We start from the raw sequence: 18,708 nt of genomic DNA on the forward strand, positions 1-18,708 counted from the left end.
AAACACAGTCAGTATGTGTCCATGCACTAAATTAGTCCGATTTCTCAAATAGTTCGGCTCTAAATAAGCCTCCTACAACCCACGGAAACACCTTAATGCGATCGTGTTAGGTTTTTGAAAAATTGGACTAACACCTGGATTATGCGATTGAAAACCAGATCTCTCCAGGGGGTGTGTCCTGCCAGAGGGGACCCTTTGTATCTCGCATGCGTCAGTCTCAACGCGCGGGTTACAACCCGGAAGCAGATACCATTCATTAAAAACATAGCAAGAGTTGTAATTAAGAGGAGACTGTTTATTTGCTTCACAAATTAAATAAGCAGAACATTTTGAAGTGCATCGATGGGAGAAAAACACAGAGATATATTTAAGACTGTAGCTAAAGAAATTAAAAATTGGGACTGTTTAAGGAAATACAAATGAGATGAACGACAATAAAGCAGGTATATTAAAGGCGAATAATAAAGCATACACAAGTTTGTTCACGATGAATTTGTGCACTCCAAACTGATTAACAATAAGTCTGTATTCCACACAAATGGCAAGTTTGTACAGAACAATAGCAACCATTGTCTGGAACAGTATCGGCACAAACAATCTTTTCGTTCGGATTCAAGACTCTTTTTCCATCAATTCGCAGTGTCTTCTGAATGAAATCCGAGACATTAGAAAGTTTTGTTTCCATGATTCTCCCTTCAAAAAAAAATATCTCCCACCGGTCTTTTTTTGCTTCGGACCTGCATCTGCTGCGATACATTCTTTGTAGTAGTGTCATGTTCGTAGCGCAATCTAAGATCATTTCTTGATGCTGTCTGCTATGTAACATCAACGTAGCCATTAGAGACGTAAGATTTTGTAATCCGTGCCAATATTACAGCAACAGCACAATTGCAAAAGCCACAACAAATACAAACAACACAACATAATAATATAAAGCCACAACATAACTTTAAGCCTCAAAAGACGCGACTGACACAACGGAAGTGACAGCAGACAAATAAGATGTGAATACATTGGCCGTTAATTGTTGTTTACTTGCCTGTTTGCAGCCATAATTAATTTACACCTAATTCCCTTGTTGGAGCAGTGGTTAGTGCTTCTGCCTCACAAGACCAGAGTTCGATTCTCAAGCTCGGGGTCTTTTCGTGTGGAGTTTGCATGTTCTCCCCGTGACTGCATAAGTTCCCACCTGGTACTCCGGCTTCCTCCCGCCTCCAAAGACATGCACCTGGGGATAGGTTGATTGGCAACACTAAATTGGTCCCTAGTGAGAGTGTGAATGTTGTCTATCTGTGTTGGCCCTGCGATGAGGTGGCGACTTGTCCGGGGTGTACACCGCCTTCCACCCCGAGTGTAGCTGGAATAGGCACCAGCACACCCCCGCGATCCCAAAAGGGACAAGCAGTAGAAAATGGATGGATGGAAATAACAGGAATATAGGGAACTTCACATGCAGTGTCCAGTAAACAGTTTGGACTTCACAGTCACAACGCTTGATTTTTTTTGCTAAAAACTTATTTAATCGATTTCAACTCACTGAATCTTTTCGGATCGAATCGATCTAAAAAAAATGACATTGGCCCTAAATTGTATCGGCAACAACCGAATCGAATCGTTGTTAAAATGAAACGATAAACACCCTTACTTAAAATACATGAATCAGCAACTCTTAACAATGAAATTCCACTACAGTCAGCCTGCCATATACTGTATGTGTGTACTGTATACCTATAGCCTCAGATGAAGTATGAGGCTGTATTTACAGCTCAAGATGGATCACTCCGGATAATGTAGAGGCAGGAGCAGAAAACATAATGCTGGGAAATTTTGGCACAAAGCAATGCTCATGTGCACTGACTGCAGTAAACAATTATGGACACTTGCACTACTTCTCCACTCTGTGACTAAATGCAATGAGACAAGCATAACGTGTGTGGATGCAAAGTTTGCAGTGCCACTATAGAAGGGGAAGCCACATGTGTAGATTAGCACAGTGTTTTTCAACTTTTTCTGAGCCAAGGCACATTTTTTTTCATTGAAACAAATCTGAGGCACACCAACAGCAGAAAACATAAAAAAATGAATATATTGACAATAAAAAGTCGTTCTCGCAATTGTTGGATATGAATTCAAACCATAACCAAGCATGCATCACAATAGCTCTTGTCTCAATGTAGGTGTACTGTCACAATCTGTCACAACACGCTGTAACTTATTTTGAGTTTTTTGGTGTTTTCCTGTGTGTGGTGTTTTAGTTATTGTCTTGCACTCCTATTTTGGTGGCTTTTCCTCTTGTGTTGGTATTTTCCTCTAGCAGTTTCATGTCTTCCTTGAATGCTATTCTCTCGCACCTGCTTTGTATTCGCAAACAAGACTATTTAAGTCGTGCGGACGCAATCCTTCGTTGTGGGGACATTGTTGATTGTCATGTCATGTACGGACGCACTTTGTGGACGCCGTCTGCTCCACACGCTGTAAGTCTTTGCAGTCGTCCAGCATTCTGTTTTTGTTTACTTTGCAGCCAGTTCAGTTTTAGTTTTGCTTTGCTTCAATGCCTTTTCTTAGCGGCACTCGCCTTTTGTTTATTTTTGGTTTAAGTGTTAGATACCTTGCCTATCCCGCATATTGTGATCACGACAAACCATGTTCCCGACATCTACAAAGCAATTAGCTACCTGCTGCCACCTACTGATATGGAAGAGTATAACACGGTTACTCTGCCGAGTTCTATACAGCACAGACGCTCAACAACAGCACATTTGGGCATTATAATTATGGTTTGCAAAAAATATTTTTAACCCAATTAGGTGAAATTACATAATCTCAGACGGCACACCAGACTGTATCTCATGGCACACTAGTGAGCCGCGGCACGGTGGTTGAAAAACACCGGATTAGCACACTTGTTACTGATGCACTAATAAGAACAAGTGCCTGCATGAGGAATTGTTTGAAGAGCAAAATGAGCAGCAGCCCTTCAAATCAACTAGCTCAGGGGGGAAAGCCACTTTAAATCAGCAATGCTAAAACACCAATGATGCAATAAGAAACCACTTAAATATGCCGTTTAATTTCATGTTGTATCTATAGCTATCTCTAATCAAGGGAGTAAAATATTGCATGGTTCATTCTGAAGTGTTGCTGTCCTCTTCAAATGTATATTCGTGTCAATCAAATCGTCTCAAGTTTGTCCCAAGTTGATTCGGTTCCGTTATGTTTACACAATCGAACACTTTTTAAAAGACAATAACCAATTAAAAAGCAAGAAATGCATCCATCCAACTGACTTCCGGACGATTAAAGTTTGATTAAAGTCACTTACTTATTAGAATTGCGAGTGGCAGAAAAACGCGCGTTTCCACGACGTCCATGGTTCTCATGTCTCTCCCGCCAAGACTCCGCGGGAATTCTTACGGCGCCTTTAGATCCTCATGTAGCGGATGAGACGAACACACGCGGCCCCGAGAGACGCAGTCTTTCGCGCCGGCTGGTTGGCTGCTTGCTCGTTTGGACGAGCTGCGCACTAGGCGATGTGTGAGTGATGCTGATGCGGCTGCGGTGACGTCATCGGCAACGTCGACGTTCCCCTGTGTTTTGGCACTTCAGCCTCTCGTGACGTTCTGGTTTCCCACTTTTAAAGTCTTGCTTTCCGGTCAACATGTTCTGCGAGTGCATGTCGCTTTAAAAAGTATTATGAGGAAAAAGTTTGAAAAAACTAATTTGATGATGAAACATCATACGTTAAATGCCTTTTATAATGATAATAATAATGGGGAAAATCCCTTCTTAATGATATCATAACAGCATAAATTATTCATTACAAAACTGTAAGCACTTTTCTTACACAGCCAAGTTGCAACATTAAAACCTTTACATCCTTTTTAAAAGAGGAAAAAAGACTAACGGATGACTTTCTTTAAAAGTGTAAGTCTAGGTGACATGCAGATATTTAAGCATTTATTTTTGATAATCGAAGAAAAAGCTTAGACCATGCATGGCTAGATAAAATTAAAGTTTAAAAACGTACAGTCGTGGTCAAAAAGTTTACATACACTTGTGAAGAACATAATGTCATGGCTGTCTTGAGTTTCCAATACTTTCTACAACTCTTTTTTTTTGTGTGATGACCTCATTTTACAAGAGTGTCACGCAAAAGTAGCAAGACAACTCAGCGGGAGTGACAAGAAAAGTTAATTTGGTACTTTTATAGGCACGGACAGAATTTTGTCGGTGTTACTGGGTATCGATAGACTTAAAATCAAATGGTGCCAGATTTCGATACCTTTGCAGCATGTGGCGTTCGGCCAGCTCAAGAACTTGGCGAGGAAACAAGCAGCACTCGGAGCGTACTCAGTCGGACTGGCTCTAGGTAATGTAGCAATCTTCCTTGCCAACAAAGCAAGTATGCCTGATAGAAAACACTCCAACATAGAGTAATGCTCTACTTTTCAGAATACGCTAGCTCGATGCTAATTTAAATTGGATTTGCCGTAGACATGCTACTGATTAGCATTAGCAATTTTGCGATTTCTTCACCTCCAAAATTGGCAACGAAAACTACACCTAAGTATGTTTCAATCAAAAGAGCTGTTGTGAAATAAGTACAATACTTACAGCACAAACACTTTTTAGGGCTCAACAAGACTACTTTCTAGCTTGGCAATACACCGTAGCTTAAACACTACTGACATCTAATGCTTGGAATTGCAAATGCATGCAAAGTCTGCTACTGTATATTATACTTGCAAATGAAGGTCCGACGTGTAAGAAATCGAGATATATCAACTGGACAGCACAGTTATCATAATCAGCTCACTAAATGTTACATTTAAAAAATTACATTGTTTTATTTAGACAAATTAACATAATTAACAGATGAACACACACATAAGTACAGAAAATATGTACTGTCTTGAGTTCCAAGTACTGGGAATTGGTACCATAGCGATACATCTGTGTAAAAAAAATAAGAGCTGCAGAATGTTGGTTCACAGATTTCTCATGACCGTTCATTTTTTCCCCTCATTTCTGTATTATTTCCAGCCGAGCACGCTTATTTGTTCCCCCCTCTTTATGTATCTCTCCGCCACTTCTCCAGTCTGAGCGTGTCCCTGGTTGCCCAATCAGGATGCTTTTTATACCAGCCGTGTCCTTTGGACTAGGCTGGATCATTTTGACTTTTGTGCTTTTATTTTTTGCTTTTAGCTTTGCATCTTGTCATGCTGCATAGTTGTCCATATGCTTCCTGTGTGGTTGTTTTTTCAGCACTTCCCTGATGCACCTTGTCTTTGTCATCAAAAACATTTTACAGGTACTTCGCCTACTGTCTCTGCATCCCGGGGTTCCACAGACCATAACACATGCCACTTCTTAGTTGATACATCAAAGCGGATGATGAAAATTCCCCAAAACGATGTAAGTATGCAGTCAAAGGAAATGGATGGATGAATAAGTGTGAGCCACCTGGAATTTCATTTCTTTGTGTAATCCAGCCAATGTAACTCATCTACTCTCATTGTTTTGTGTCTTGTCTATTATGACCCAGTGGAATTTATATTGTTTGTCAAATAGAAGAATGCTCTTCATCCTCTCAGCTCCCCACTTTAGCGGCCCTCTGAGGAATACTTTTGTTTCATTTGGATGTGAGTCAGACAAGCTTGCGATTATACAGAATGTCCTCTTCGATGTAGTCAAATACCATCATGAACGTGTTGCTTAATTATACATGCGCTTGCGTCTATGGCGGGGGATGATAAGTATATGCAATAAAAAAAGGACATAGTCAGGTAAACCCCTCGAGATGTGCCATGATCTCATTTTACAAGAGTGTCACGCAAAAGTAGCGAGACAACTCAGTGGGAGTGACAAGAAAAGTTAATTTGGTACTTTTATAGGCACGGACGGAATTGTGTCGGTATTACTGGGTATCGATTGACTTAAAATCAAATGGTGCCAGATTTCGATACCTTTACAGCATGTGACGTTCGGCCGGCTCAAGAACTTGGCGAGGAAACAATCAGTACTCGGAGCGTACTCAGTCCGCCTCTAGGTAATGTAGCAATCTTCCTTGCCAACAAAGCAAGTATGCCTGATAGAAAACACTCCAACATAGAGTAATGCTCTACTTTTCAGAATACGCTAGCTCGATGCTAATTTAAATTGGATTTGCCGTAGACATTCTACTGATTAGCATTAGCAATTTTGCGATTTCATCACCCTCCAAATTTGGCAACGAAAACTACAGCTAAGTATGTTTCAATCAAAAGAGCTGTTGTGAAATAAGTACAATACTTACAGTACAAACAATTTTTAGGGCTCAACAAGACTACTTTCTAGCTTGGCAATACACATTAACTTAAACACTTCTGCCATCTAATGCTTGGAATTGCAACTGCATGCAAAGTCTGCTACTGTATATTATACTTGCAAATGAGGGTCCAACGTGTAAGAAATTGAGATATATCAACTGGACAGCACAGTTATCATAATCAGCTCACTAAATGTTACATTTAAAAAATTACATTGTATTATTTAGACAAATTAACATCATTAACAGATGAACACACACGTAAGTACAGAAAATAGGTACTGTCTTCAGTTCCAGGTACTGGGATTTGGTACCGTAGCAATACATCTGTGAAATGTACCCATTCCTAATGGTGACTCAAACTGAAAGTGTATATTTCTATTAGCCCTCGTTTCCAGATCCCCACCAAATCATATTAACATCTTCCTTGGTCTATGTCCCATCCCTTAATAATTGTGCATTTTTAGTGTAATTCTGCTAATTGTGTCCTGTCCAATTTACTGTTTAATGATTGCTGTAAAAAAAATAATATATGTATAATATATGTTTTAAATGGGGCAGCACGGTGGAAGAAGGGTTAGTGCGTCTGCCTCACAATATGAAGGTCCTGAGTAGTCGTGAGTTCAATCCCGGCCTCGGGATCTTTCTGTGTGGAGTTTGCATGTCCTCCCCGTGACTGCGTGGGTTCCCTCCGGGTACTGCGGCTTCATCCCACCTCCAAAGACATGCACCTGGGGATAAGTTGATTGGCAACACTAAATTGGCCCTAGTGTGTGAATGTGAGTGTGAATGTTGTCTGTCTATCTGTGTTGGCCCTGTGATGAGGTGGCGACTTGTCCAGGGTGTACACCGCCTTCCGCCCGATTGTAGCTGAGATAGGCTCCAGCGCCCCCCGCGACCCCGAAGGGAATAAGCGGTAGAAAATGGATGGATGGATGGATGTTTTAAATGGTCATTTATATGCAGCATGGTCATCATAACGCCTGTCATAACCACACAAACTAGGATATTGGACAGCAACATCTAATGTTGTAATATTGTACTGTGAAGGATAATAATGCCATACACCGCAATATTGATATGCCGTTCTGATTTTATGGTTTACCAATATTTAGTAAGAGGACTTCAATATTATGATCGTATGGCTGCTGTGTCAGAAAAAGTCAAAGTAAAAGAATATCAAAATTAAATAACACTGGAAATGCCCTGAGAAAATATGTTAATGTTTTATCTGCCAATAAAGTACATTAGTTACTTAAGGAAAAGTGGCATTCACATACTTTACGGCTTTAAAATATCTATAACAAAATGACGGATGGAGAATAAAGATGGGATTTTTGGGCTGTTCAAAAGACTGGATGGTTGTTGTATTTCTTTATTTTTTTGAAGTACAGTAACTTGTCTTTATCAAGGAAACATGAAAGGAGTACTGCGCTTTTGTATTTTATTATTTTATTATTTATAAGAATTGTCTAATTCTTGGTGGCTAGCAATGCAGCTAATGGGAGCAATCAACTCTACCTCTAAATCACTTAAAAAATGCATTCAAAAACCGTCACCAATACTTCATTGTATTATGAATTATTGTATTGTATTATGTTATTATTCAGTAACTCAAATAATAACCAAGCTGTAGTGTCATTATTATTGTAAGAGCGAACACTGAGGAAGTCTTTTTCTAGCGTAGTAACACATCGGTGTTCTACGGTATTAGCCATAAAAGCTAACTACAATGAGAGATAAGCTAGCTTCTACGTCAGCACAAAACGCATTTGAGTTTGTAATGCGCAACAATGCGATACAACACCAATCTGTACTGACTGAAAAACATGAACAATCATTTTAATGTATCTGTAAAGTATTAGCCCACATTTCATGTTTTGTTTGTACACAGCTAACTCGACAGCGTATGTACTATAGTTGTAATAACAAGCATGACGTGCTGCATCATGATCGATATTAAAGTGTGACTCACTCAATGGACAGTCGTCTGTTTGGACCAACTGGCCAGGGATGTTTTTTCCGAATTGTTTGGGCTCAGCACTCCATTTATGTTGAAATAGCTTGTCTCCAAATACCACATTTTCAGCTTCGTGTCATGCCAACCTCACTCTCTCGGCTTCCTTCTGCGCCAACCTGCTGGCTTCTATAAGCAGCAGTTCATCCTCTGTTCATTCAGCTTCAAAAAGATACGGTTGTAAATCCTCATTTGTCCAAAAATGGTCGTCTTCGTTGTTTGTGACCAAGTCTGCCATGATTAAAAAACACACTCGGGTTTGAATCCGGAAGTAGGAAATGTGTGCTGCTATGGAAACAGAAATCAATGCGCTGAAGAAGTCAGTTCCGGCAATGATTAAAATGACAAAAATATGGTAAATATTGAAGATATTACATATTGTTATAAATATGTATGTTACTACATGATATATATATATACAGTGTATGCAGTGTGTATATTAAAAACATTGTTGGAGGGTTTTGAAGTTGTTTTAGAGTGCTTTGAGGGCTACAACAACGACTCCTATTAGCTGATCTTTCAAGCGTTTTTTTATTTTATTTTTTAAATAAGATGTGTGTTCTTCATCCATCCATCCATTTTTTACCACTTTTCCCTTTCAGGGTCACGGGGAGTGCTGGAGCCTATCTCAGCTGCATAATGATTGTGAACGATAGGCAAAATATCCCAAAAATTGACAGTTATAAAATGTGCTTCAGAATAATTACAATTTTCACATAACACCATGCATTTATTCTGAAATATTGATTCTAATTTCATTTGGCATTACACTGTAAAGATTCCACTGAGTGATGTCACATTCCCATGCTTTGATATTGAGTTTCCTATTTTAGAATTTTCCTTAACATAACATTTTTTGTAGCCCAATAAAAAATTACGCAAGCTACAGATAACTTTCATGCGAAACAACTCTACTGTAAAAGAGCATTTTTAATGACACAGAAAATATATAGCCTACAAATAATAAAAAACGATTATACATAAATAAAATACGGTGAAAAAAACATAATTGTAATATTCCACCTGAATGACTGTACTTTAAAAATCCACATAAAAAAGAACCAGAAAAGTGCATTTAAATTAGGGACATTCAACTAAACTGTTTTGGGGCAAGGGGTAAGAATTCTCCAATTCATTATCAGTTTTATTTTGTATGTCCCGAAGAACCACCGTTCTCTACTTTACAGAAGACATTTAATTTTAATCTATTTATTTTGAGTTACAGGAGCGCTCTGCAGTTTTTAAGGACCTTCTGTAAAAGAGCTAGTCAAAGATCATCTCTTTGACAGCACTCTCGTGTTTTTAAGAACCTGCTGAAAAAATGTAAGTCTCTCACAAGTTTTTTTGAACCGAACTTGTGGGCCACCAGTTAAATAGCCCAAATGGTGAAATAGAGAGAACTTAAAATGAAATCTTGAGGAACACCACTATAACTAAAAAAGTTGAACAATTGGCTACTGACTGCATCTGAGGTAAACAATAGAGATGTGGGAAAAAATAGATTCAAGGGACGGCTTGGCGCAGTGGAAGAGTGGCCGTGCGCGACCCGAGGGTCCCTGGTTCAATCCCCACCTAGTACCAACCTCGTCATTGCCGTTGTGTCCTGAGCAAGACACTTCACCCTTGCTCCTGATGGGTGCTGGTTAGCGCCTTGCATGGCAGCTCCCTCCATCAGTGTGTGAATGTGTGTGTGAATGGGTAAATGTGGAAGTAGTGTCAAAGCGCTTTGAATACCTTGAAGGTAGAAAAGCGCTATACAAGTACAACCCATTTATCATTTATTTATCATTTAAATTCGAATAGCGATTCTCACATTGTGCATTCAATATCGATTCTCATTTTTAAAAAATCGAAAAAAAATGTCTTATTTTTTTCTTCCATTTTTCATTTTTTTTCATTTTTTTCATTTTTTTATTAATCAATCCAACAAAAAAAATACACAGCAATACCATAACAATGCAATCCAATTCCAAAACCAAACCCGACCCAGCAACACCCAGAACTGCAATAAACAGAGCAATTGAGAGGAGACACAAACACGACACAGAACAAACCAAAAGTAGTGAAACAAAAATGAATATTATCAACAACAGTATCAATATTAGTTACAATTTCAACATAGCAGTGATTAAAAATCCCTCATTGACATTATCATTAGACATTTATAAAAATAAAATAAAAAAGAACAATAGTGTCACAATGGCTTACACTTGCATCGCATCTCGTAAGCTTGACAACACACTGTGTCCAATATTTTCACAAATTATTGCAATCAGTTGATAAAACATTGTCCTTTACAATTATAAAAGCTTTTTACAAAAATCTACTACTCTGCTTGCATGTCAGCAGACTGGGGTAGATCCTGCTGAAATCCTATGTATTGAATGAATAGAATGAATAGAGAATTGTTTTGGATCGGGAAAATATCGTTTTTAAATCGAGAATTGCGTTGAATCGGAAAAAAAAAATCGATTTAGAATCAAATCGTGACCCCAAGAATCGATATTGAATCAAATCGTGGGACACCCAAAGATTCGCAGCCCTAGCTACTACAACTTATTTACATTACTCACATCACAAAAAAAATGTGAAATTTCAAAAAAGGGTGCCTTGAGGAAAGCCTCAATATGTAAATCACAAGTTTGGACCCTAGTGTTCTATGTTTGCTAGAATAGAAGAAGAATAGAATAGAATAGAATGGACTTTATTGTCATTATATTTGCATATAACGAGATTAAGGACTCCAATTTAAGGTGCGGTAGTGGGAACAAATATGGGGTAAAAATAAATTAAATTACACAAGAGGTAATAAAGAAAAAAACTAACAATTGAAATAAACAGACTACTACTACTATCTAACTAGCAAGGTTATAACATGTCAGTGCAAGGATCTGCCAATGTGTTTACTGTGGTCCAAGTTCTGTTCAGTTCAGTTCAGTTTCAGTTTATTTCGAACATGCATACAATACAATGTAATTCATCAAATATTTGCAGTTGTTTCATTACAGCAAGTCCGAAAAGGAGTAGGAAGAAGCTGAGCTTATTTAATCCTACCCCTTTTCATACAATATAAAATTTATCCAGTTTCCTTGTTCTCTGTAACATAAGAGTGAACAAATAAATAATAAACAAATAATATACCATAGTAAGTAAACAAACATTAAATACATAAATAATCTTTGTCTCAATAAAAAATGTTTTAAATATTTATTTTTTTTAAAAAGGGTTTAGGATGTTCATCATAATTCTTGTTCTGTGTACTTTGTGAACACTTGTAGTTTGAAAAGTCTCTTAAACGGAATCATATTGGTGCTTTGTTTGATTTCTTTGCTTAATCCATTCCATAATTTAATTCAACATACTGATATGCTAAAGGTTTTAAGTGTTGTACGTGCATACAAATGTTTTAAATTAGATTAGAAGAATTGTTGTACATTCTTGGGTTTGACTGATTGATTGAAACTTTTATTAGTAGATTGCACAGTACAGTACATATTCCGTACAATTGACCACTAAATGGTTACTCCCGAATAAGTTTTTCAACTTGTTTAAGTCGGGGTCCATGTTAATCAATTCATGGTAGCAGGTTATAATTTGCTTTGTACATCATTTTAGCTGTTTGTAAATGCCCCAAATTGTTGAATTTCAATAATTGTGATTCAATAAATAAAGGGTTTGTATGTTCTCTATATCCAACATTATGTATTATGCTAATGTATCTTTTTTGTAACACCGTTAGTGAATGAAGCGCACATTTGTAGTTGTTTCCCCATATCTCTACACATTAACTCAGATATGGTAACACTAGCGAGCAGTAGAGAATATGAAGTGATTTTTGGTCTAGAACATGTTTTGCTTTGTTCATTATTGATGTGTTTCTTGCTACTTTATGTTGTATCTTTTTTACATGAAATTTTCTCTTTACAACAGGAGTACTTTAGTGTTTTAAGGAATTTGCTGCAAAAATGTCTGTCTCCCAAGTTTTGAACTGAACTCGTGGGCCAACAGTTGAATAGCCCACATGATGAAAAAGAGGGGACCTAACATGGAACCTTGGGGAACACCATGAGTATAACTAAAGATGTCGAACAAATGTTTGTCTCCCAAGTTTTGAACTGAACTCGTGGGCCATTATGGTGTCATTCCCAGGCCGAATTTTGCCCCCAAGCCGCCAGTTGAATAGCCTTGATTTAAATGCCACGTTTCCTTTGAACCTGGCTCCAATTCAGTCAGGTAGGCTCGCACATGAAATTTAGATGGGAAACTTGCGGGGTAGACAACTTGCAAACAAACGGCTCACAGCTGCAAATTGGTTCTTATGGTTCACTGAAAAGAGCCGTTCAAAAAATGTCGACTTATCTCTGACGGAGAAAGCCCTCGGAGCAAATGCTTCCAAGAGTGGAAAAGGAGGCTGACAACTTGAAATGACCTTGGAGGAGTATATTTATAGCTAGAATTAACTGAAATTTAAGTATTTCTTATATAAATATATAAATGAAATAAATACTTGACTTTTAGTGAATTCTAGCTATATATATATATATATATATATATATATCCATCCATCCATTTTTTTACCGCTTATTCCCTTTGGGGTCGCGGGGGGCGCTGGAGCCTATCTCAGCTACAATCGGGCGGAAGGCGGGGTACACCCTGGACAAGTCGCCACCTCATCGCAGGGCATATATACTGTATATATATATATATATATATATATATATATATATATATATATATATATATATATATATATATATATATATATATATATATATATATATATATATATATATACATATATACATATATAAATATATATATATATATATATATATATGTATGTGTGGGGGAAAAAAATCACAAGACTATTTCATCTCTACAGGCCTGTTTCATGAGGGGGTTCCCTCAATCATCAGGAGATTTTAATGGGAGCATTCACATACCATGGTTTATATAGGGCACAGAGTGGGTGGGTACAGGCTGGCGTAGGGGCGTGGTGATTGGCTCATGTGTTACCTAGGAGGTGTTTCCGTCTGTGGCGGCATGCTGTTACAATTTCGCTGCGCTTGTTGAGGGATGACAGGTCTGGACGGTAAATAATAAACAGTTTCTCTTTCAAGCATAGGTTGCATCTTTTATTACCACTATTGTAAGGTGTGCTGGATGCAAGAATTTGCCATGTTATTGAATATTCAACATTATTGTCTTTGAGGTCCCAAATGTGTTTGCTGAGTTCTGTGGTATTCCGCAGGTTTTGGTTCCTGAAAGAAGCCTTGTGATTGTTCCATCTGGTTTTGAACTCTCCCTCGGTTAATCCTACATATGTGTCGGATGTGTTAATGTCCTTGCGTGTTACCTTAGATTGGTAGACAACTGATGTTTGTAAGCACCCCCCGTTGAGAGGGCAATCAGGTTTCTTTCGGCAGTTACAGCCTTTGTTGGTTTTGGAGTCGCTCTGTCCGGGGGCCGACGGCTCATTTGCAATTGTTTTGTTGTGGTTTGAGATAATTTGTCGTATATTGTTCATACAGCTGTAGCTCAATTTAATGTTGTTCTTGTTGAATACTTTTCTTAGGGTGTTGTCTTTGGGAAAGTGTTTGTCAATCAGATTGAGGAATTTGTGTCCAATGTTAGTTGAGACGTTTTTGCTGTATGGGGGGTTGTACCAGATGATGTCGTTTTGTTTTCTGTTCTTTTTTGGTTGGTTTCCTGGCGTGGGTTCATAGGTGAGGGTGAAATTGTATCCGCTTTCATCAAGGGCTTTTTGGTACGGGGGGGGTTGCTTGGTTAAATTCAGCTTTGCTAGATGACAGCATCGATAGCCTTTTATTAATTCCGGTAGGTATTCTTTTCGTGGTGGTGGGTGGGTGGTTGCTGTCATGGTGCACGTATTGGAGTGTTGTGTTGGGTTTCGTGAATGGTTGGTAGCTGTTATTTCTCAGGTTGAAAGTGACGTCAAGGAAGTTGACGGTTTGCTTGTTGGCTTCAATCGTGATCCGTAGGCCGTTCTCTTTGAAAATGTGGCATATGCGCTTCTTGGTATTCTCGCTGCTCCTTGGCGAGGCGCGACACACTGCCAGTCCGTCATCACGGTAAATACCAAGGTTCAGATTGAGGCTAGCGAGCTGGGAGAGGAGGAAACTCCCAACGAGTTCACACGTTTCTGCTCCGTCAAAACTTCCCATAGTGACGTCAAATGTTGCATTGTTCTTTTTTTGCCATGGTGTACTGTTGTGGATGAGAATGGAGTTTTTTGCGTGGATGATGATGTTTCTTTCGTTGCCTGTGATTGAAACATGAAACAGGCCTGTAGAGATGAAATAGTCTTGTGATTTTTTCCCCACACATACATATATTGCGCTCTACTACGGTATCGAGCACTATTTTTTGGATAACCTTATTAAGACATATACTCCGCTCCAAATTGACATTTGTTGAGCACTGTACGACGATCAGAAATGGAAAAATTCAACATCGACTACTCCACGAAGAACATTCCCATACCCGCGCAGAATGACTACAAGCTAAGGCTCATAGAAAAGACGGAACACTTCCTAAGAAGGATGCGGTGGAAAGCACATTTTTTCCTCCACCCTGAAACAAAAGGAACGCAAAAGAAAACTTACGGATTCAAATCTACCAAGAACCCACCCACAGTTGAGGAACTAAAGGATTTTGAGAACGACATGCTCAAAATGATGCAATCAGTCAAATTCAAGCCAATCCGCAACCCACTCCTCACCAAGCTGAAAAATGACAAGGAGCGCATCAAGAAAGTAAACAACCTCATCATAGCTGCCGATAAAACCACAAACTTCTACAGAATGGACATACCAGAACATCACACCTTACTGGACAGAAGCATCACCAAATCATACAAAAAAGCACAACCCAACACCTTACAGAACATCCACCTGGAAAACAAAAGGATCGCGGCTGAACTGGACATTGAGGACAGGGTGGACGCCACAGCCAACAAGGAAGCCTTCATCACATTGAAGGACCACAAACCCAACTTCGCAAATAACCCAACATGCCGACTAATAAACCCAACTAAATCTGAAATAGGAAAAATCAGCAAAATAATCCTGGACAGAGTCAACACAAAAATCAAGGACAAAACACCACTCAACCAATGGAGAAATACAGCAGCAGTAATCAAATGGTTCAACAACATCCAAGACAAACAACAGCACAACTTTATCTCCTTTGATATCGAAGAATTTTACCCTTCCATCACGCAAGACCTACTGACTCAAGCACTAGACTTCGCCTCAGACTACGACTCAATCACAGGCAACGAAAGAAACATCATCATCCACGCAAAAACTCCATTCTCATCCACAACAGTACACCATGGCAAAAAAAGAACAATGCAACATTTGACGTCACTATGGGAAGTTTTGACGGAGCAGAAACGTGTGAACTCGTTGGGAGTTTCCTCCTCTCCCAGCTCGCTAGCCTCAATCTGAACCTTGGTATTTACCGTGATGACGGACTGGCAGTGTGTCGCGCCTCGCCAAGGAGCAGCGAGAATACCAAGAAGCGCATATGCCAAATTTTCAAAGAGAACGGCCTACGGATCACGATTGAAGCCAACAAGCAAACCGTCAACTTCCTTGACGTCACTTTCAACCTGAGAAATAACAGCTACCAACCATTCACGAAACCCAACACAACACTCCAATACGTGCACCATGACAGCAACCACCCACCCACCACCACGAAAAGAATACCTACCGGAATTAATAAAAGGCTATCGATGCTGTCATCTAGCAAAGCTGAATTTGACCAAGCAACCCCCCCGTACCAAAAAGCCCTTGATGAAAGCGGATACAATTTCACCCTCACCTATGAACCCACGCCAGGAAACCAACCAAAAAAGAACAGAAAACGAAACGACATCATCTGGTACAACCCCCCATACAGCAAAAACGTCTCAACTAACATTGGACACAAATTCCTCAATCTGATTGACAAACACTTTCCCAAAGACAACACCCTAAGAAAAGTATTCAACAAGAACAACATTAAATTGAGCTACAGCTGTATGAACAATATACGACAAATTATCTCAAACCACAACAAAACAATTGCAAATGAGCCGTCGCCCCCCGGACAGAGCGACTCCAAAACCAACAAAGGCTGTAACTGCCGAAAGAAACCTGATTGCCCTCTCAACGGGGGGTGCTTACAAACATCAGTTGTCTACCAATCTAAGGTAACACGCAAGGACATTAACACATCCGACACATATGTAGGATTAACCGAGGGAGAGTTCAAAACCAGATGGAACAATCACAAGGCTTCTTTCAGGAACCAAAACCTGCGGAATACCACAGAACTTAGCAAACACATTTGGGACCTCAAAGACAATAATGTTGAATATTCAATAACATGGCAAATTCTTGCATCCAGCACACCTTACAATAGTGGTAATAAAAGATGCAACCTATGCTTGAAAGAGAAACTGTTTATTATTTACCGTCCAGACCTGTCATCCCTCAACAAGCGCAGCGAAATTGTAACAGCATGCCGCCACAGACGGAAACACCTCCTAGGTAACACATGAGCCAATCACCACGCCCCTACGCCAGCCTGTACCCACCCACTCTGTGCCCTATATAAACCATGGTATGTGAATGCTCCCATTAAAATCTCCTGATGATTGAGGGAACCCCCTCATGAAACAGGCCTGTAGAGATGAAATAGTCTTGTGATTTTTTTTCCCACACATACATATATTGCGCTCTACTACGGTATCGAGCACTATTTTTTGGATAACCTTATTAAGACATATATATATATATATATATATATATATATATATATATACATATATATATATGTATATATATATATATATATATATATATATATATATATATATATATATATATATATATATATATATATATATATATATATATATATATATATATATATATATATATATATATATATATATATATATATATATAAATAAAATAAATACTTGAATTTCAGTGTTCATTTATTTACACATATAGACACACATAACACTTCTCTATTCATTGTTGTATTTGAAAGTGCAATGCTTTTCAGCCAGTAGCACAGCCTTTGAAGGAGCATAGGTTTGGGCAGCATCTGTGAAATTTAATTTGCAGGAAAGGAGTGAGTTTAGGGTTGAATTGTCCATCCTCGTTCTATTCTCTGTCACTCGTCGTCGCCATGACTATCTCTTCTTCGTTCTTCTTTTTTCGTCTCCTTCTTGTTGTGTGTGCAGATGCGCACTGAGCTCCAAAAGCCGTAGATGTTATAACGTGACTGGGCCGGCACGCTGTTTATATGAAGGAAAAGCGGACGTGACGACAGGCTGTCCTCAATCAGGTCCGCACGGACCTGGAGGGGGCGTGCCTTAAGTCCGGCTGGAATTCGGGAGAAATTCGGGAGAATGGTTGTCCCGGGAGATTTTCGGGAGAGGCACTGAAATTCGGGAGTCTCCTGGAAAATTCAGGAGGGTTGGCAAGTGTGTCCAGCACGTACTTGTTTAAAAATCAACATCCAGCACATACTGTACTTACTTGTTGAGACCATTCTTATTACATTCCTGACCGGGTCATGAGTAAGTAAATGTATTTTCTGAAGATACTTTTGTCTGCTCTGAAAACAATCTTACCATTCCTGATCAGTAGCGAAAGGTAAACTAAGACTCAAGATAAAAGGATGAAATATCTTGTTTTCTTGTGTCTTCAAAGATTTTGGTTCTCTTCCAATGATGTTTTATTAGAATCCTTCATAATGGTACGCATTTGAAAGCAAACTTGGTAGGCACATCAAAGAAGCGACTCCGGTATTAAAGATCATAATAATAAGCAATGTTTTGTTTCCCCTTCCTCAGTGTGATCGGCTCACCTCCCAGACATGAACATTTAAACTCAACGCCTGGATGCGGTTAAGGCATGAAGTCCTCCTTTGTCCACGCTGCTATGTAATTGGTGAATGGCGGCTCTGAAGTCTGGTGATGCACGCTTGCATAGGCAGTAACACAGAACGTGACGTTTGTACTGCGACCTCTATGAACCTAAGCAGGATGGCCGCCTGCAGCGTGTGTCATGTAGAATTTATAGCCTAATAAATGGACTATTCAAGACCCGAGGGGTCAGAATGCCCCACAGAGAAGGCGTCCACTTGGCCCCTAAACGTATTTCACAACAGAAATAAATAGGAGTAATCAAAATAATTCATAACATGCTAAATCACCTGCAAGTAGAATTGAGCACGTAATGACGAGTCATTTAGATGAGCATAATTTAAATGATTAATGCAGCTAATGCTTCATGGGAGTGATAACTAGGGCTGGGTATCTTCGGGTACCTCATGATATGATATGCAATATTTGGTT

General features: G+C 39.0%; 1 protein-coding gene across 1 annotated transcript in view; it reads right to left on the minus strand.

The window, feature by feature from the left end:
* ltk (leukocyte receptor tyrosine kinase) overlaps positions 1-3,419 on the minus strand; it is a 132,096-nt gene extending 128,677 nt beyond the window's left edge. The window contains exon 1 of the mRNA XM_061968382.2: positions 3,323-3,419. Coding sequence (XP_061824366.1) covers positions 3,323-3,380 — 58 coding nt within the window. The 5' untranslated portion in view covers positions 3,381-3,419. The remainder of the gene's footprint in view (positions 1-3,322) is intronic.
* Between the last annotated feature and the right edge of the window lie 15,289 nt (positions 3,420-18,708).

This window comes from Nerophis lumbriciformis, linkage group LG08, assembly GCF_033978685.3.
Source record: "Nerophis lumbriciformis linkage group LG08, RoL_Nlum_v2.1, whole genome shotgun sequence".
NCBI classification, from domain to species: domain Eukaryota; kingdom Metazoa; phylum Chordata; class Actinopteri; order Syngnathiformes; family Syngnathidae; genus Nerophis; species Nerophis lumbriciformis.